Source organism: Chlorocebus sabaeus, chromosome 16 (assembly GCF_047675955.1).
Source record: "Chlorocebus sabaeus isolate Y175 chromosome 16, mChlSab1.0.hap1, whole genome shotgun sequence".
NCBI classification, from domain to species: Eukaryota; Metazoa; Chordata; class Mammalia; order Primates; family Cercopithecidae; genus Chlorocebus; species Chlorocebus sabaeus.
Window position 1 is genome coordinate 48,457,622 of NC_132919.1, and position 20,439 is coordinate 48,478,060.

The 20,439-nt window shown below is 54.7% G+C and overlaps 1 protein-coding gene across 1 annotated transcript; it reads left to right on the top strand.

Moving 5' to 3' along the window:
* The first annotated feature begins 2,337 nt into the window (after positions 1-2,337).
* Positions 2,338-7,662, top strand: DLX3 (distal-less homeobox 3). Its single transcript, XM_008011547.3, has 3 exons — positions 2,338-2,963; positions 4,060-4,250; positions 5,811-7,662. Exons 1-3 carry the CDS (start codon positions 2,639-2,641, stop codon positions 6,156-6,158), a joined length of 864 nt encoding a protein of 287 aa, XP_008009738.1. The 5' UTR covers positions 2,338-2,638; the 3' UTR covers positions 6,159-7,662.
* Positions 7,663-20,439: the final 12,777 nt, after the last annotated feature.

Consider the following 20,439-nt stretch of genomic DNA (forward strand, 5'->3'; position numbering starts at 1 on the left):
CATTTCGAGAGCTCTTCGAATTTCAGAGCAGAGTGGAGCTTAGAAATTATCCTAGTATAATCCACCACCACTGCCCTTTCAAGATTCCAGGATTCCAGAATTCAGCCTAGGGCTCATTCTCTTTACTCAGGAGCCAGGGCTTCTGTGAGGGCCTGGGGAGGGAGGGAGGGAGGTAGACTCCCAGCTCTAAGTCGCCTGCCACTTCTCCATCTCGGTTGATGAATGAATGAACGGATGAACCCCTGAGAAGGGCTCGCCTCATGCTGTCTGTTCTCTAGGGGAGCTGCAGTTAGCGAAAACAGAGGGCACAGTCTGTGGGGCGGGGCGGGGGGAGCTCCAAAGCAGGCCCTCAATGCCACCCCCGCTCCCATCCTGGGAGGGAGCCGGCCCGCCCAGTGCCCTTCCTGCCCCCAACGCCGCAGGCTTTCTTGGCGCCCTCTTGGCAGCAGAACAGAGGGCACCCGGAGCGGGTGGCAACTCGCCCCGCCACGGGCTCAGAGCGGCGGGCGCTGGGCGCTGGGGGGACGCGGAGATAGACAGACAGATAGCGCTCCCCTGGCCTGCCCCCGCCCCCGCCCCCACCTTTCCCACGCGGCGGCCTCCGGGAGTGGCCCAGACCAGGCGGGCACCCACCCCTGCCCCTCAGCCCGCGGACCGTGCGCTGTTTCTGCCAACTGCAACTCTCAACGCCCTTTGGACCGCCGGAAGCCTGCTGCGCGAGTCTGACTTTGGAAAGGGGCATACAGCCCCCTGTACACTGCTCTGCCGGGCAGGGTCTTCGGAGGAGACCCCTCCCCGGGCGGGGCTCGGCCAGGCGCTGGGCTGGGGAGCTGCAGAGCTCACAGGAACCACGAGGTGGCGCGCTAGCACTGCGTTCGCCCGGCGAGGCTGGGCGCGTGGACATGGGGTGGGGGGTACCGAGCGGAGCAGGCTGGGAACTGAGATTTGGATTATCTCCCCCAGAGAAAGGCGAGGAGCAAAATGGGGTGTGGGAGGGAGGAATGAGCTAGACGTTGGGAACAGCTAGCATGACCTAGGGGGCCCAGTCTTGTGGGCTAGACAGGACTAAAATCTGGGGGTCCCCATGGAGGGGAGCCATTCTTCAGGGCTTTTCTGGTGGGGGAGGAGTTCAGTGGAGCAGTACAGCTCCCAGCTACTGGGAATGAGGACGGTACTGAGAGGTCTAGACACATCTGCCTAAACCATACATTCACACTCGGATGGCCCTCCACTCACGCAGCCTGCACCACACACACACACACACCCCTGCACGCATGTACATCTGTGGATACTGTGGAACACATGAAATCCTCACATCACACACCCCAGGTACACTCGTCTCATGCACCCGATCCCCAAAAGTGTCCCATCCCCAGTGCTGTCCCATGATACACAGAATCTGTCCTCAGACTTATTGAAGCACACAGTCACAGAGACAGCCTGTGTCCACCCAACCTTGTCGGGACCCCAGGTCCCTTGCTCCCTTCAGCAAGACCGGGCCATCTGTGAAACTGCACACACATAGCTTTGGAGATAGTTCTGGTATCACCAGACAGGCTGCACATTCCCATCAACCACTAAATCCACACAGGCCTGCTTCCCCTTCTCCAATAGGATCCTCCTAGGGCTAAATTACGTCTTTCATAGGCTCAAGGCACTTTTGCCTGGTGGGCACCTTCCTCCATAAAAAGAAAATTTTTCAAATTACATTTTTGTAATTACGTAATACAATAATATAATAGCAATGACTGCATTGCTATTAAGATAATATATTAATATCGTATATTCAAACATTCTTTTCTACCTAAAAGGTGTTTTCCTTTTCTTCTGATTTGAAGAGAAACCATTTTCAGGGGCCCTGAGTCTTCACCACTTTGGGTACATTTGTGTGCCTGTCATTTGCACAGTGCGTGCACACGCGTGCACACACACACAACCATATCCCACCTTAGACCATCTCCTACAAACACCCAATAGGCAAACTCCCCTCCTTCCCCACCTCACCTAAGCCCATCTCTCATCCCCTAGCCAGAGAAACAGGCTGACAGATCCTGGGGGCTCCGCAGAGCAACCCTTCCCCTCCACCTCCACGCCCCTCCTTCAGAGAACTTATCTGGGCTAGAGCTACAAGAGTAGCCAGGAGGGTGTGTGTGTGTGTGTGTGTGTGTGTGTGTGTGTGTGTGTGTGTGTTTTGAGTAAAAACAAAGACTGGGGGAAAGAGAAGAGATGAGGGAGGAGAGAAGGAAAGGGGGGTAGGGAGAGAGAGAGAGCGAGAGAGAGAGGAGAGCACAGGAGCGAGAGAGCAAGAGCGTGTTTTGCCTGGAAGGCAAGACTTGCAGCCAATCAGCGAGTAGGAGCCTCCCTCGGCGACTCCACTATTGAGTCTATAACCGGCTGGCCGGGCGGAGCTGGCAGCATTTGACTGTGGCTTGGGACGCGAGAAGAGGCGCGCAGCGACCGCCTGACGGCAGGCAATGGTGTAAGCGCCTCTCGGCCTCCCCCTCCCCCAGACGCGGCCGGGTCCTCCCCTCGCCCTCTGGACACACACCCCTGCCTCGTCTCCTCCGCCTCTCCTGCGCTCCGGTCCGCTCCTGTCCTCCGCGGAGGCCAGCCTTGGGGAGGTGCAGTGCCCGCCAGGATGAGTGGCTCCTTCGATCGCAAGCTCAGCAGCATCCTCACCGACATCTCCAGCTCCCTTAGCTGCCATGCGGGCTCCAAGGACTCGCCTACCCTGCCCGAGTCTTCTGTCACTGACCTGGGCTACTACAGCGCTCCCCAGCACGATTACTACTCGGGCCAACCCTATGGCCAGACGGTGAACCCCTACACCTACCACCACCAATTCAATCTCAATGGGCTTGCAGGCACGGGTGCTTACTCGCCCAAGTCGGAATATACCTACGGAGCCTCCTACCGGCAATACGGGGCGTACAGGGAGCAGCCGCTGCCAGCCCAGGACCCAGGTGAGGGCCATGGGGTCGCGAGGACAGTGGGAGACACTGGAAGGTTCCCGAGGGAGGAAAAGGCATGGACTGGAAGACAAAATCTAGGAAAACTTCTAAGAAAAGTACCGCCTGGAGTTAGAGAAGTTGGCGTAGATGACCCTCAGAGGGACCAGGCGACCTTCCAGCCCCGGGTCTGCGAGCATTTGGGGCGCGATGTGCGCGGTGCGCCGCAGTCCCGGATGAGGAGCGGGGTGAGCTGAGAGAGGAAGGGGAGGGCTGTGGGTTGTCAGGAAATCTCCGAATCGAGGTGATTTCGTGGGCATTTCAGCAGGCGATTCTCGATCAGGTCGCAGAGGGCTTGGGGGTAGGCGGCGGGGGCTGGAAACTCTAGGGGCTCTCCTTTGGATAAGGGATGGGGAGACTAGGAGACGTGAGGGGGCAATGAGAGGGACCCACGGAAGTTGTGGGAAAGCGGAGGGAAGCAGCAACTGAGAGGCAGAGAAGCTGAAAAAGGGAAAAGTGAAGCAGCAGGAGAGAAGTGTGGAAAGACAGTGAGAGAAAGGACAGAAGAAACAGGAAAGGAAGGAGAGAAGGAAGGGGAGAGGAAGGGGGACAGGGAAAGAAAGTAAGTCTGCACTATCCTTGCGACTTTTCTGAAAACCTAAAGCGATTCAAAAATGAAAAGTTTTTTAAAGGGCGGGGGGTGGGCGGGAAGGGGCGAGAGAAACATGCAACGACGAGATGGGGCTGGGAAGGGGGCAGCCAGCAGACGGGCGGCGAGGAGCCCCGAGGCTGGGAGGCGAGCCGGGAAGGCGTCGTGAGCAAAGCCGCGGCGGTCCTAGCGCAGACGGCGGCTGGCGCCGGGGACAGTGCTCCGGAGGCCGGGCGCGGAACTGGGAGCGCCGCGTCGTGGGCCGTGGCCGGGTCCGGCTGTGTGGCCGCGGCTGCCTTCTAGGTCCGCGGGCGGCGGAGCGGACCGCGGAGCGGACGGCCGGGAATCCCGCTGCGAGTAGGTGGGCGGAAGGGAGGGGCGTCCCGCGGGGCCCTGGAGGGTCGCTGGAGTCGCAGGCCGAGGCTGAGCCACCCCCTTTCCCGCCCGGTGCGTTTCCCGCAGTGTCGGTGAAGGAGGAGCCGGAAGCAGAGGTGCGCATGGTGAATGGGAAGCCCAAGAAGGTCCGAAAGCCGCGTACGATCTACTCCAGCTACCAGCTGGCCGCCCTGCAGCGCCGCTTCCAGAAGGCCCAGTACCTGGCGCTGCCCGAGCGCGCCGAGCTGGCCGCGCAGCTGGGCCTCACGCAGACACAGGTTGGTGTTTGGCTGCCCAGGGCCGTGGGGGCGCGCGGGATCCCGTAGTTCCCCGGGCGCTGCCGAGCCTGGCTGTCCATTTAAGGGTCCTGCGGGGTCCTGGAACTCTTGCCTAGGGGATGGGGGCCTGCGAGGTTCAACTTCGGTCGGAAGGTTCTGCGTTAGCACGTGTACAAGTGAGAATAGTTGTGAACCCGTGCAACTGTGTACGTCTGTCCCAGAGAGAGGTGCTCTCCTTCCCCTACTCCAGAACCCCCAGCTCCCAAGTGTCCCAGCAGCGCTGCTCACTTAGTAGGAGTGTACATCGTGTTTTCCCTCCAGGCTAGGCATGTGTGTAAACTGTATGCATGTATAGGCGAGTGTGTGTTTGCACACGTGCTGTGTGGGTCTGCATGAACCGGAGGATGCTCACATAGGGAGTGTGATCCTGCCAGGGTCACTGTGCATAACGATGGGGGCACGTGTGTGTGACGGTGCGCTCTGAATGCATGTTCAGAAATGTGTGCTTGCGTGAAAATACCACATTTCTACTCAGCACCTGAATACTCAGAGAGGCCAAATTCCCTATCTAAAGGAGACGGGGACTCAAAAGTGAGTGTCCTACCCCCACCTCATCCAGTCCCTAAAGCCCCCAGCGGCCTGCCACTGCTCAGGGGAGGAGCAGTGGATGCCTGGCTCCCTCCAGGTGTTGACAGGCGGGCCTAGGTTGTGGCTGTGGCTGTGGCTGCGTGGGGCCCCATCCGCCGGGAATCTGGGTCACCTGGTGAGGAGCTGATTCATTGTTTGTACCAGTCATGGGGTAGGGAGTGGCAGGGGGAGGGGGAGATACCCCAGGGGAAATTTGGGGAATCATGGCTCACCTGCTCCTGAGTCCCCAGGTCACCCCCATTATCTAACCTGAGCCCAGGAGGACTTCTCCACGCCTGACTGTGTGAATGTGGGTGCTCATGTTGTGGGGTGCTTATCTGGGTGTATCTGTGTCTGCGTGTATTTTTATCGTCTGGTGTCTGTGTGTGAGGCTGTGAGTGGGAACGTGGCTGGGTATGGAGATGTGTATGTGGGTGTGTTTGTCTCTGTGTATCTGTGCACCTCTGCTTATGGGTGTCTAATGTGAATGAAATGCTACAAACCGCCCATCTCCCACCTCAACGGCTTTTTATTGAGTGCTCACTATATACCAGGCTACTCTAAGATTTTTATATGTCGTACCTTATTTGAGCCTCAGAGTGACCCTATAAGGCAGGTAATAGTGCTGTTCTCATCCCCATTTTGCAGACAAGAGGAAGGCAAGAACCAGAGAGGTTAAATAACTTGCCCAAGGTCACGCTTAATAAGTGACAGAGCAGAATTTGGACCCAGGCAGCTGAACGTTGCTAGCCACAATTCTACCCCAGAGGGAAGAAACGATCGGTGTCCTGGGAGTCAGGAGGCCTGTTTTTTGCCTGATTCTTACGTGAAATTGGGTTCTGGCCTTGCTTTTTCTTGGCTGGGTTCTTCCTAGGGTGCTTTGTTTTAGCATTCTGAGAGGCTAACTAGCTACCCCTTTCTTCTCTGGCCCAGGTGAAAATCTGGTTCCAGAACCGCCGTTCCAAGTTCAAGAAACTCTACAAGAACGGGGAGGTGCCGCTGGAGCACAGTCCCAATAACAGCGATTCCATGGCCTGCAACTCACCACCGTCACCCGCCCTCTGGGACACCTCCTCCCACTCGACTCCGGCCCCTGCCCGCAGTCAGCTGCCCCCGCCGCTCCCATACAGTGCCTCCCCCAGCTACCTGGACGACCCCACCAACTCCTGGTACCACGCACAGAACCTGAGTGGACCCCACTTACAGCAGCAGCCGCCTCAGCCAGCCACCCTGCACCATGCCTCCCCCGGGCCCCCGCCCAACCCTGGGGCTGTGTACTGAGCACCCACCTGACCTGCACCCCTGACAAAGGACCCCAGGACCAGGCAGAAGGCGCCTCCGTCCTAGCCACTCAGGAATCATCGAGGAGCACAGGGAAAAGGAACTCCCTTTCCCCCTCCCTTGCCCCTTCCTCCAGGGACCCAAGCGCTTCCAGATGACATATGCATGGACCAAGGATGCCCCCTGAACCTCCCTCCCTCTGCCTAGACACTGGGGTGCCCCTCCAGATGTGGGGGCATTCCACCCCAGTGGGGACAGCCGTTCCCCTACCTGCTCCAGGAGCCTGGATTGGCGTTAAATGGCTCATCATTTTCCAGCTTCTTAAACTTAGTGCCTGTTCCCAGACTGGAGACCTTGCGATGGGGGAGAGTGTGGAGGCGGGTCCCGCCTGTGCTGGGGCACCTGGCACTGTGGATCTTATAACTTGCCAGGCCTAGTTCCTCCTGAGCCACTGGTGGTCTCCCCCTGCTTGAGCGGCCCCTCTGCCGAAAAGACAGTGGACATCATGACGAGGACTCCTGGTGGGGACCTGAACTGGTCCCCGCCCTGCACTTCTAGCCCTCATTTAAGATTTGAGGGTGAAACCAAAGAAAACCCCCCAAGTGAGGGAATCTTTTACTATTTGTGGCTTTAGAGAAAAGAACTAAAGGAGCCATCTCTCTCCCCTCTCCTCCGTTCTGAGAGGAGGGCTGGGTCTCAGACGTTTTTCCTAAGGACTTATTTCTTCCACGTCCAGGACTTTGCACAACTTTGGTTTTAAAAGCTGTTGAAAAATAGGAAAACAAAGGGCATTGTTCACAGATAGGGCCAAGTCTCCCCTTGCAAAGGTGCCTCTGTTCTGTCCCTGCCCCCACCTCACCTCCTCTACTCCTCCAGTAAGTTGGCAGTTTTGGTGCCAAACCCCAAATCTCCAAAGAGACATACCAGGCAAGACAAACCCCCAAACACCTCCTTTCCGGTGGCCTTGGAAACAGATGGCTCTGAGCTGGAGAATGTCGGGTGAGGTGCATGGGAGAGGAGGGGAGAGTTAGAACTTGTGCCTTTAGGAGTAAGGGGTAACTGCCTGGAGGGCTGGTGGCACTGCCCCTCCCTGACCCAGACATCCCATCAAAGCTAACTTTCCTCCACCCCTGATGCAGTAAAACATCGAAAAAAAAAGGAGAGGTAGAAGACTGTAGCTATATATATAAATATATAGTAAGTATTTTTTTTAAGAGCAACAGAGAGAAGCAGCCTCCTCCCTGCTGCGGTTTCCTATTTATGTGGCCATGTTCCTCCTGGACGGATCTCCCTGTGTGTTTCAAGCTGAGAGATGTGGGCTCCGGCTGGATTTGGGTTTTGTGGGAGGTGCAGGGGCCAAGAGAGACATGGCAGGTCTCCAAGAGTCCCACCGGGCGGGGGCAGGGAGAAGCAAAGCCAGCTCCCACCCCTCCCAGCCTTCTCATTTCTGCTTTCTTACTGGACTCATCTTTATATATAATGTTAATAAAAAAGACGAAAATAACCACTGAGCTCTTTGAACTGGAGGCTGTTGGCAGCTCTTGTGGGGAGGGTCTGAGAGTTGGGGAAGGTGTCCAGTGGGGAGGCACTTCTGAGCTCTGAGGGAGACGGGGCCCCCAGGAAACCACTGCTAAGGTGCTGGGCTGGGCCTGGCCCCTGGTGGCAGGTGCTCCTAAAACCATGGCTGTCCCCAATCTGGGCAGGTCTTTGGGGAGGCTCCCAGCAGCAGCTTCCCTGACTCCACTGCTTGGCAGCTGGGTGCTCAGAATCAGACAGCTCCCTCCGCACCGCCGCCGGGTCACCTCAGGGCTGCTCTTTGATCTGGAGATCACATGCAGACATGCTTGCACATGTGTGTAACCCCCCGCCTCCACGCCCAGGCACTCCTGGCCCCTCACCCTCCTGTCTGTCCCTTTCAGCTTGGGGTGAGGGTGGGGCCTCAGTCAGGGGACACCACTGCTCCCTCAGCTGGGAGTGACCTAGCATTGTGATCTAGGCTTGGTGATGGGGGAGGGGTTTGTGTTTACCTTCTTAAGGAGGGCTCAGGCCCTGACTCAGAGCCTTCTCACTGCCGCCACCCTCCTCTTCTAGGTGCCCACCTCCAAGGCTTTGGAGACGGAGAGCTGGAGGTGGCAGAATGAACAGAGGTGTTGAGAGTGACACATCTTGGCACAGACGGGAGACAGCGTAAATGCATGCACACACTTGTGAAGCTACCTTTCTCTCACATGCATGCATCGAGACACACAATGACATCTCCCCATCGTCACACACACATGGGCTCCCACTTGAGACAAACCTGTCATCTGCAGACACATCCACAGACACAAACACAAACCTGAGACATGTTGGCGTCACACGAGGTACAAAGCCAAAGCCATAACACTCCAAGAGATGTGGGTTGCCAACACACAGGTGCACAGACACACATCACTCAAGTCACCCTAGCATCAGACACATATACACACACATACACACGCACACATACACACGCACACATACACACACACACATACACACGCACACAGAGAAGCAGAGCAGCTCCCTGTAATGGAAAAAGTCAGACAGAAGATCAGCAGCATGGCCAGGCATGGATCTCACACCTATAATCCTAGCACCTTGAGAGGCCAAGGTGGGCAGATCATTTCGGCCTAGGAGCTCGAGACTAGTCTGGGCAACAAGGTGAAACCCCGTCTCTACAAAAAACACAAAAATTAGCCGGGTATGGTGGCATGCACCTGTAGTTCCAGCTACTCAGGAGGCAGAGGTGGGAGGATTGCTTAAGCATGGGAGGTGGAGGCTGCAGTGAGAAGTGATCACACCACTGCACTCCAGCCTGGGCGACAGAACAAGACCCTGAAAAAAAAAAAAAAAAAAAAGAAGGAAAGAAAGAGAGAAAGAAGAAGAAAAGAAAACATTACCAAGGTGACCCAGCTCAAATAGGAACCTCTGTGTCAAGGCCCTCAGTTACCCCATCTGTCAAATGGCGATAACCAGATCCCCACCCTGTTGGCCTCTGGGGCTGTTTTGAGGCACACAGCAGACTAAGGATGAGGCAGAAGGAGCAGGTCTCAAGCTCACGGAAGGGATTTGTTGGATGCTCGCAGCCACACAGATGAGGGGTCCTCCAGCAGGGCTCCGGAGCTGGGGAGACCCACGCTCATCCAGTCCCCTCACTCTCAGAAGGTAGGCTTTTCCCTCCCCCATGCCCGCAGGAGGCGGAAGGGAGGAGGACCTCCAGCCCACGGACGCCAGCCGGGCTGGCAAGGGTTAAGGTGGCAGCTGCCAGGCAGGGCTGAGCTGAGCAGTTTGGTTTGAGGGCTGCGTGCAGGCGGGAGCAACGAGGCGGCAGCCGGGCAGACTTGCTGGAGACACTGCATTTTATTAGGGCTGGGCTGCCAGCAAAGGGAGGGAGAGAGAAGGAAAGGGCAGAGAGAGAGGAAGGAAGGAGGGAGGCAGGGCGGGCAGGCGGGCGGCTCTGGGATGAAAGGATGTTGTAAGCTCCCTAATTCCTCCCTGCTCATCCCGGCTCTGTCAGGCTGGATTAACTGCCCAGGTGACCTCCTGCGGGGGTCAGCCCCACCCCGACCTCCCCTTCCTTCTCTCCTCATCTCTAGGCCAGGCAGGTCACCCTCTTCATCAGCCCTGGTGGGGGCCCCCACAGGCACAGGGGCTGGGGATGGAGGCCCTGGCAGGGTACCAGGGTAAGGCTGCTGAGCCCATCTTCTACCAGGTGCTTCTTGACTACACCCATGGCCTCGTGACAACCTTTGTGAGGCAGGGAAGAAGCAGGGCGGGCTAGGGAACCCCAGCCTGCCCTGAGGGTCACTGTTCTTCAAAACTTAGACACAGCTGGCATTCGCTAAACTCCTGCTCTGTGCCAAGCACTTTGCATGTGACCTGTCACAGCTTGGGAGGTAGGTGGCATAGTACCCATTTATCAGGTGGGAAAACGGAGGCAAGAGAAATGGAGTCTCTGCTGAGGTCACATAACGTCTTACTTGCCAATGCTAGAATTTGAACCCTAGGTCTGGAGAATGGGTGCTCTTAATAGTGGGCTTTTCAGAATCTCTGGGCATCCCAGTGCAGAGTGTCTGAAAGCTGGAGCCACCGCAGCCCCACCCATCCCAGCTGGCCAGCCCTCCTCCCTGAGTTCTTCCCTGGGAGGAGAAACGGAGAGGGGAGGGCTGGTCCTGGGAAAGCTTAATGTTGCAGTCAGGAATGTGCGTGCTGGAGTCAGCTGACCTGGATTTGAATCCTGCCTCCAGTACTTTATTGGTTGTGTGACCTTGGGCAAGTCACTTAACCTTTCTAAGCCTCAGTTTCCTCATCTGTAATATAGGGATAATGCTACCTACCCAGCAGTGTTGTTGAGAGGATTAAATGAGAGAATGTGAGTAAAATACTTTACAAGGTCCCCAGCAGATGGTGAGTACTACTCAGTTAATGGAAGCGGCTGCTGCTAATGGTGACCGGGTAGATGGGGCTTGCTCCCCAACCTGCCTCCTGCCCCATCCATCACTCCACACCCCCAATTCAGACCCAGCCCACTGGCTGCACTTGCTACATTGGCCGACCCACCCATCTGTAGGTGCACTCAAAAAAGGAATAAATCAACCAATTATTTATTCAGCACCTGCTATATCTCAGGCACTGTTCCAGGAGGTGGTCTGACTGATGACCAAAGCCTGGAAAAGGAAGGCACAGACCCTGTGCTAGAGCTCCAGGGCCAGAGGCAGACCCACTCGGGAGGGGCCTGAAGCTGGGCACACCTGACATAGTCCAGGGAGGACAGGACGGACTGTCAGAGGAAAGGGCAAGGCAGTTGGTGGTGAGTGGGAGGGAAGCCTGGAAAGACTGCACAGAGGAGGAGGCATTTGAAGGAAGCCTTGAAAGAAGATGGAAGCAAGATAGGCAAAGATGGGGGGGCGATTCTGGGAACATATTCCACCTCCAGGACTCCATGGGGTCAAGAGGAGTGAGGTTTGTGAAGCCTGATCGCAGCTGCCTTATGAATCAAGCTGGGGCCAGTGCAGGGAGGGAAACCGCAGACCCAGAGGGTCCCCAGATCCATCTGGGTGTCAAGCTAAGAGAAGGGTAAGGGTGTTGCCATTCCCAGACCCTCAGGTTTGCTGGAAGATGCTCCAGCACCTTGAGCTTGGGGTAAGGAAGCTCCTGCGCCTCTTTTGTGAGGAGGTAGCTTCTGCTTTTCTCGCTTAGGGAAGTGGATGAGAAGGATGGTCTTTTCCTGAGGATCCTTCCCTTGAGGGGGTCCCAGATACTAGGGAACCTGAGAGACCCTACCCAATTCAGCCTCCATATTCCACACCCTTCAGCACCACACCACCCCTATTGCTTATTACCTAGTCCAGCAGAGCCACTGGGGTAATGTGAGTAAAGTGGTGAAGATTCTAGACAGCTGGCAAAGGCCCCTGACACTCAGCCTCCCAGCCCCTGACTTCCAAGACCCTAGATGAGGGCTCTAGGTGGCTATGTTGGTTGAGTTCCATCAACTAAGCCTGGAGGGGATTGGAGGGGAAGGAGAGAATGGAGGGGGAAGGAGAAGGGGAAGCAGCCAGCACCCTGGCCTCTGTTTTTCCAGCTTTAATTGCAGTGTTAATCAACTTAATAAGCTGTTTACCAACTACCCAACAACCTGAGACTTGGAGACTTCGAAGGCAAAAAGTGCTTCGGACATGAGTTTCCGAGGCCCCAGACGGGAGGAGGATGATGTTGATGGGGTCCTAGTGGGGCTGGGGCAGAGGGAGCAGGTTGGGGGATTGCGGGAGAAGGCCAGGGCCAGGAAGTCAGGGAAGGGCAGCCTCAAGCTCTTCCAAGGGGCCCAGCAACCTCTCCACCAGAAGCCCTTGAGGCCGCTTCCTCTGGGAAGCCTTCCCCCATCTCCAACATGGGTCCCCAGCCCCTGCCTTTCTCTTTTGTCACTGGGCTGTGCTTGTCACCACTAACTCAGTGACTCTCTGCAGGCTCCATCCTAGCTCTGTGGAGGCAGAGCCTGCATGGCGCCTTCCTTATTGCTTTGTCCCTAGCTCATAGCATGGGCATGAACCACGTGGAGTATTTTTGTTCCCCCTGGGGAGAGTTGCTGGGCTGGAAGGCAAAGGACCTGGAAATGCCTTTTTATACCAAGGTCCCTAGGGGCAGAACTGGGGAAGAATCTGAACTGGGGGCATCAGGAATGAAGTCAGGGACTGGGGCATGTTCTCCTGGACACTCCCCATTCCCACCTCATGCCTAGCACAGGCTGGAATAGCAGGATGCTCAGTGAACATAGAATGCATGAATGATGACATGAAATGATCGATCTTGGGACCCCTCTCCTAGTCCCTCTCTCAGCATCAGGGGAGGGGCTGTGAGGGTCAGGGGGACATGATAACTGCCCCTCCCCAGGCTGATGGGGGTTAAATGAGATGACAAGAGGAAAGCCCAGCACCCAATTGCTACTCCTGAGCAACTGCAGGAGTTGACAGTGATCGCACTCTCACTAGGCATTCTCATCTAATCATCAGGAAGCAGGCCCAGAGAGGCCGTGTGACTTGCCCAAGATCACACAGCAGGTGAGTGTTCTTAGTGCTCAGGTCCCTCTCTCTACGCCAGGCTACATCTGGACAGGCACTGCTGAGTGGGCTCTCAAACCCTTGCAGAACCAAGAGAGGCCCCTGGATCACAAGCAGGTGGTCCCAATGATCTGATGTCCCTGAATGCTTTTCTTCAATTGGCCCATTTGGTTGGAGAATCCAGCAGGCTTTTTGGGGGTGGGACAGAGTATGGACCAGGCCTATTAAGCTCCAGGAGTGTCCTGGGAAGCTCAGAGGCCCAGGAAGCATTAAGGAAGGGCCAGGAGTCTCCTGGCTACCTCTGCCTAAGATGAGGAGTCAGAGAAGGAGGGGCTTAGGGGTCGGGCAGCCAGGATAGGCACTCTGGAAGGAGACAAACCTGGGGATGGGGACAGAGGGTGGGGCCTCGAGGCCTAAATTCCTGGGTTGTCTCCTGGGGCAAATCAGAGCAGGATTGGAAGTGTCTGCTGAGTCAGCAGGGAACAGAGACTCCACACCCTGGAGGATTAGCTGGAGCGGGGGAGGGGTGTCCCCCACCCCAGGCAGTTCACCTCGCACCTGGCAGCAGCGCGTCCTTCCCTGCACACTGAGGGTGCCTGGCCACGTCATGCAATGTGTGTGGCACTGTCCCACACCCACCCCCCAGGTCAGTCAGGCCTGCCCTGAGCTCAGGAACCACTGATGGTGAGTGGGGGAGGATGATGTGCCTTCAGCGAGGGGAGGGTGGGCAACTGAAGAAGTCAGAAGGCCAGAGGGAGCAGGAGGGGGGCTGGAAAGGAAGGCAAGCAGAAGACAGTTGCTCCCAAGAGCAGAGAGATCCTCCCAAGATCTGGGCAGGGACGGTGCTAATGGAAAACCTACTGTGTGCTAAGCGCTATGCCAGGAGCTTCCACTGGCAGTGTCTCATTTCTTCCTCACAGCTACCTGCCAAGGTCAGTGGCATTATTTTTTTTTTTATTTTTATTTATTTATTTATTTATTTTTGAGACGGAGTCTTGCTCTGTCGCCCAGGCTGGAGTGCAGTGGCCGGATCTCAGCTCACTGCAAGCTCCGCCTCCCGGGTTTACGCCATTCTCCTGCCTCAGCCTCCCGAGTAGCTGGGACTACAGGCGCCCGCCATCTCACCCGGCTAGTTTTTTTTGTATTTTTTAGTAGAGACGGGGTTTCACCGTGTTAGCCAGGATGGTCTCGATCTCCTGACCTCGTGATCCGCCCGTCTCGGCCTCCCAAAGTGCTGGGATTACAGGCTTGAGCCACCGCGCCCGGCCGGTCAGTGGCATTATTATCCCATTTTGTTGGTGAGATCAATGAGACTGTGTAACCTCAGGTCAGTCACTTGCCCTCTCTGAGCCTGATTTTCCCTCATCAATGTAATGGAGCTAACCATATCTCTCTTGCAGGGCTGCTGAGGAAATTAAATGAGATAACACATATAAAAGGCTTAACACAATGATGGAAGCTCAACAAACTGTACTGTCAGGTTTTTGTTTTGTTTTGTTTTTGGAGATGGAGTTTCACTCTTGTCACCCAGGCTAGAGTGCAGTGGTGCCATCTTGGCTCACTGCAACCTCCGCCTCTGGGATTCAAGGGATTCTCTTGCCTCAGCTTCCCGATTAGCTGGGATTACAGGTGCCCGCCACCACGCCTGGCTAATTTTTGTATTTTTAGTAGAGATGGGGTTTCACCATATTGGCCAGACTGGTCTTGAACTCCTGATCTCAAGTAATCTGCCCGCCTTGGCCTCCCAAAGTGCTGGGATTACAGGCATGAGCCACTGTGCCCGGCCTGTACTGTCAGTTTTAGATTAAATCAGCCATGAGCAGGTAGGACACTCCTCAGTGTCCCTCCTCAGTTGACCCAGGGAGTTCTATGTACCCTCCATGAGTCCAAAGTTGACCCTTTCTTCTCTGTCAGGGGAGGTCACCTACAAAATTCCTCCCTCTACTGGAAAAGTGCTTCTTGATCTCATGGTTCAGATAGAAGGATGATCACCCAGGAAACCACCATGTGCCTAGAACCAGCAGAAGGGATGATGACAGGGGTTTATGTATCTCAGTTACTGATCAGTTAAAGATCTGGCCTCCACATCTATATGCTTAAGATTTTGTTTTGCGTTTCCATTTTAAAAGGAATATTTTTCCTTATTTATTGCTCTACTAAAGAACAGCTACTGATGTCTTATATTTATCTCATATCTAGCCACTATGCCCAAATTCTCTTAATTCTGGAAAATTTTTTCCCCTGGAGTTTCTTGAGTTTTCTAAGTATACAATCGAATATCAGTAAAAAGAGATTTTTGTTTGTTTTTTCTTTTTTTTGAGACAGAGTCTCACTCTGTTGCCCAGGCTGGAGTGCAGTGGCACAGTCTCGGCTTGCCATAACCTCTGCCTCCCAGGTTCAAGTGATTCTCCTGCCTCAGCCTCCCAAGTAGCTGGGATGACAGGCACGCGCCACCACACCTGGCTAACTTTTGCATTTTTAGTAGAGACGAGGTTTCACCATGTTGGCCAGGCTGGTCTTGAACTCCTGACCTCAAGTGATCCACCCGCCTTGGCCTCCCAAAGTGTTGGGATTACAGGCATGAACCACCGCACCCAGCCGGAGATAGTTTTATCTCTGCTTTTTGGCGTAGTCAGAGGAAATCTGGGGTTACAGGAGGGGGCAATCTTTCATGAATGAAGAAGTCAGGGGCCTTGTCTGCCTCTGCATTAGCTCTGACTCAGGCAGGCACTGTATGGACTTCCCTCTTCAGTTGCCTTCCCACCTGAGGTGTTCAGAGGGACCAGGGAGCACAGTCAGACATCCTCACTCTTTAGCCAGCCTCCTGCACAACCTCCTCTACTAGTCACAAAGCAGCTTCTGTCCAGCCCATCACCCACACGACAGGGTGGCTGAGGAAGGTAGCCCACTCCATGGCTTTACTCACAGGTGGTTCCAACCCAAAAAGATGCTTGGTGGGAATAGAGACTTCCTTAGACCACTCGGCTCTCCTGACACCTGGGAACAGGGACTTTCAAGCAGAGAAGAGCAATAGAGGAACTGGTACTTGGGCAAGATTCCTTGTGGACAGAGAGTGTTTTCCTTACTTGTCAGTCAGAGATACTAATAATTATGAATCCTTGCTGAATACTTACTGTATTATTGTGACTTTTTTTTTTTTTTTGAGATGTAGTCTCGCTCTGTTGCCCAGGCTGGCGTGCAGTGGCGCGATCTTGGCTCACTGCAATCTCTGCCTCCCGGGTTCAAGCGATTCTCCTGCCTGAGCACCCCAAGTAGCTGGGATTACAGGCGTGTGCCACCACACCCGGCCAATTTTTTTGTATTTTTAGTAGAGACGGGGTTTCACCATGTTGGCCAGGCTGGTCTTGAATTCCTGACCTCAAGTGATCTGCCTGCCTCAGCCTCCCAAAGTGCTGGGATTACAGACATGAGCCACCGTGCCTGGCTGACTTTTGTGTTTCAACTCCTATAGTCCCCACAAAAACTCTAAGAAGCACATGCTCTCATCTTCATTTTCCAGGTAAGAAAGGTGCAGTATAGAGAAGTTAAGAAACTTGCCCAAGGCCATCGAATTGGACTTGAATCAGGAATCTGGCTCTTCATTGTTTTGTGTTCCTGGGGGTAGAACTAGACTATTCTCCATTATATGGTGAACTGGTGGGTCAGAGAAGTCAGGGGGATGGAAAGAGAGACACTTCCAGCACCATTGGTCTAGCCAGGGTGAAGGAATAAGCCACCATCTCTCCTAGCATACCTGGTATTTTTCACAAATTACTAGGGGTGCACTCTCCTTGTCTCCATGACCTTTGGAGGCATCATTTGATCATTGGCCCTACTGCATAGGTGAGGAAATAAAGACCCAGAGATGTGAAATGACTTGCCCAAAGCCCTCTCGATTGAGTGCCTGCATCTCAGAGTGCAAATCCTTGAAGACTTTATAAGGGCTCTATGGAGGAGGAGGTAAATCTTATTTCAAGGGGGTTGGGAGAATAACAATTATCGCTTGGATAGGGCTGCCAAGGGGCTGGGAATGGGAGGGATCCAAAGTCAGAGATGAGTCCCAAGACAGAATTCAAGGTTTAGAAAGGCAGGTAGGAGGGTTTGAGGAGCTAAGGCAAAGACCTGGGTCACAAGGGGTGGAAGAGGCCTGCATTGGTGGATCCAGCTGATCCCCCTGGGCTTGGGGAATGTGACAGGAGCTGGGCAGAGGCATGTCAGGAGCCTCCTGCAGTCTGGCTTCCCCCAGGATCTGTTGGAGCAAAGAATTCCCGGCGGCTCCAGGGCTGGGAGGAGGAGTTTGCAGCAGGCCCCAGCTTGCAGAGACAGAGAAGGCAGCTCCTGGGTTCAGCCCGAGAGGAGTGGTCTCGTGGCTCTCTGGCAGGCAAGGCGGGCAGTGGGAAGGACATGGCCTGGCAAGTGCCATGTGGCCCCATCCCCTCTTAGGCCTCTACCCAACCCCATGAGCTGAGCCTCTCCACCCCAAAGAGAGTGGGAGCATCAGGGTTGAGGGAGGGGTGAGCAGGCAGAGAAAGAAGCCAGGGCGCCCTGGAGTCCCTAGTCCGAGAGGGGAGGCCCATGCAGCTCTCTCTGACAACCTCCAGCCTGAAGAAGGAGTACAAGTCTGAATGGGTCAGGCTAAGGTGCAAACCAGGGCAGAGAAGATAATCATGGCATGGGCTTGTAGGTGGAGGAGATGCCCAGGGAACCTCTTGATGGAAGTGGGATAATCCAGATGTGTGCGCCAACCTCATGATGTGGCCTCTATGTTACATCAGCTGGAGGTGGAGAGGGTGAGAGAGTGGGGGCCACAGGCTTGAGTTAAATCTCATGTGGCGGCAAAATGATCTTCCTTAGGCTTAACCCCGAGCAACTAAACTCTGAAAGGAATGGTTCATACAGAGCTGAGAGGAATCTCTTCCACAGAGAGTGGCACCCTCCCCTGGAAATGAAGTCATCTCTCCGTTTTTGGGCCAGAGAGGCCGAAGGCCTGGCACTGTGAGACACTGAATCAGAAAGCTTGATGTTTGGAGGAAGCTTGGGGCCGACTCCTTTCCCCTTCCTGAGCTGGCCAGACATGCCCCCTACGGCGCCAGTGGGCCTGAGTACCTCAGCATCATCAAACTGGGGGGCTGGGAAGAGCCAGCTATAGGATGCATCCCATCTGCGGCACAGGGGAGCTTAGTCTAATGGTAGAGACAGGGTCTGCCTTACAAAGCCCCAGACTAGAGTGGAAAGTGGTGGTAGACACACATTAGCCCACTCTGGTCCCTGCACCCAGAACTTAGCAAGAGAAATTATCTGAGTTGCAGAGAGGGTATGTAACTTGCCCAAGGTAACACAGCAATTAGTATCAGGTACAGATCTTTGGTTCGCAGAGCTGTGCCTTCCTCACCACTCTGTGATCCCAAGACCCTTCCTGCTTTCCTGGATGGGAGTCAATGTCAGGGAAGGGGGGCAGAGGGATCAGTGGAGACTTCTGAGGGAAAGGCCACTTAAGCCCCCTTAAATAGCCTCTGGGTTCCTGTGGCAGAGCTGGACTCCAAGACATGTCTGGGAGCCATGAGTTGTACCAGGAAGGGCTGGGGACAGAAGCTCTTCTTGCTAGAGCTTAGGAAAAGAAGTAGGCAAAGCTTCAGGGAACACAAACAATCAACTCAGAATAAAATTATCAGATTTCTGTGGCTATTCAGCCTCTCTCCTCAACCACTCACCAGGGAAATGTTCCCAGAAAATAGATGCAGAGCTAGGAAAGGGAGAGAGAGAAAGGGAAGGGGCAGGAGAAGAAAGAGATAGAGAAAAAGAGACTGCCCCCCGCCTACACACATGTGCTTGCACACAAGGAAGCTAGTCTGTATATTTCTGGGCAGGCATGTCTGTTTCTGCCTATGGTCAAGTCGCTGGGCATTTCCCTTTCGGTGCTTCGCTGTGCTGTGCTTTTCTCTGTGAGTATATAAGCTGTGAGGGCGTCTCTCTGTGTATGTCCATGTACAACCATGGGAATGCTTCATGTACACATGTGTCTACGTGTGGCTCTGCCCACTCCCTGCACCCCATTTTGTGTGTCCACCTACCTGTGTGCATATATCTTCTGTGGGTTCACGTGTGCACATGCGCTGTCTGTGTGCCTGGCTCCCTGGACCTGCTTGTCTCCAAGCACTTCTCTGGGGCCTTTGCACTCTGAGGTTAGGAGTAGAAGGGCCTTTTATTTCCACCCCCACCACCAAATTTTTTTTTTTTTTTGAGACCGAGTCTGGCTCTGTTGCCAGGCTACAGTACAGTGGTGCAATCTTGGCTCACTGTAACCTCTGCCTCCTGGGTTCAAGCGATTCTCCTGCCTTAGCCTCCCGAGTAGCTGGGACTACAGGTTGCCCGCCACCATGCCTGGCTAATTTTTGTATTTTTAGTAGAGACAGGGTTTCATCATGTTGGCCAGGGTGGTCTCCAACTCTTGACTTCATGATCTGCCCACCTCGGCCTCCCGAAGTGCTGGGATTACAGGCGTGAGCCACCGCGCCCGCCCGGCCCTATTCCCCCTTTTTAAGCAATCTGCACAGCCCAGGAAATGGGGAAGCGGAAGTATGGTGAAGAGGCCACTTGTCGCTCTCAAAGTGTTTTCATCTTGGAAGGAGAGACAGCAGTCACCCAAGGACTCACTGATAGAACTTCTCCCGGCTCCCCAGGTCCAACAGCCATGCTGCTCAGAGAAGGGGCAGGGGCACGAGGTGGGGTGGGGTGAGGTGAGGAGAAACAAGAGCTGAAGGAACTCTTCCTCTTTACCCCACCTTGAAATGAGCGGGGAAGATATGAAAGAGAAACACTTTGGGGTCGGTGACTTTTTCTTTTCAACCATCATTATTAAAACATTACTCACCTCCTGGAATGGGGCTCCCAGGTCAAGGGGAACCCTAGTCTCTTGAAAGCCAGCTCCTTCATGGGCGGGCTTGAAAAGGTCTTTGCAGAGGCCTGAAGCCCATCCCCACACCTCGTTTTAACCCCCTGCTTCCCAGCTTCTACCTCTAGTTCCCTCTCAGCTCCATCATGTCCCCCTCCTGCCTCCTCCTGGCCAAGTGAGGCCTGGGAAGGAAAGGGTTATCCCAGGGGCAGTGGGGATGGGAAACACCTGTAGGATGCCTTTTGGAAGGAAGAAGCCTTGTACATTCAATTGAGAGGAGCTTTGCCATCACTATAATGGGAGGAATTGAGATTAGACACCAGGCAGAAACTAGACAGACTTCGAGCAGGGGAGGAGAGAAATGAGAGTCCCGTCAGCTTCTTGGCGGAAGCAGGAAATCACTGTCCACCTTCTCAGACTTTTCCTCTCTCTACCCACGTCCCTTATAAATTCTGGGGAGGTCCTTGATCTCCAAGGCCCCCGTCTACACAGGCCTCAGCTACTGGGATAACATTCCATTCACTCTCTGGATACAATCCCAGAAGCAAGTCCAGGCATCCAAACTCAAATGAGGTTTGGAGCTGAGTAATCAGCTGCTATGGCTTTGCAGACATTTTGTCGGGGAACAACCAGCTCCCCACCCCCACCTCAGATTTTGGGGTGGAGGAGGGGCGGCCTGTCACTGGGTGTCTTCCCCCTCAACCACCACCACATTCTCCCTCTTCCCACCTGCAAGTAATTTGGCCAATGGGAGGGCAGTTAAGATTGCAGTGTGGAATCCCTCAAGATCTGTGTGTATTTGGTGAGGAGGGGG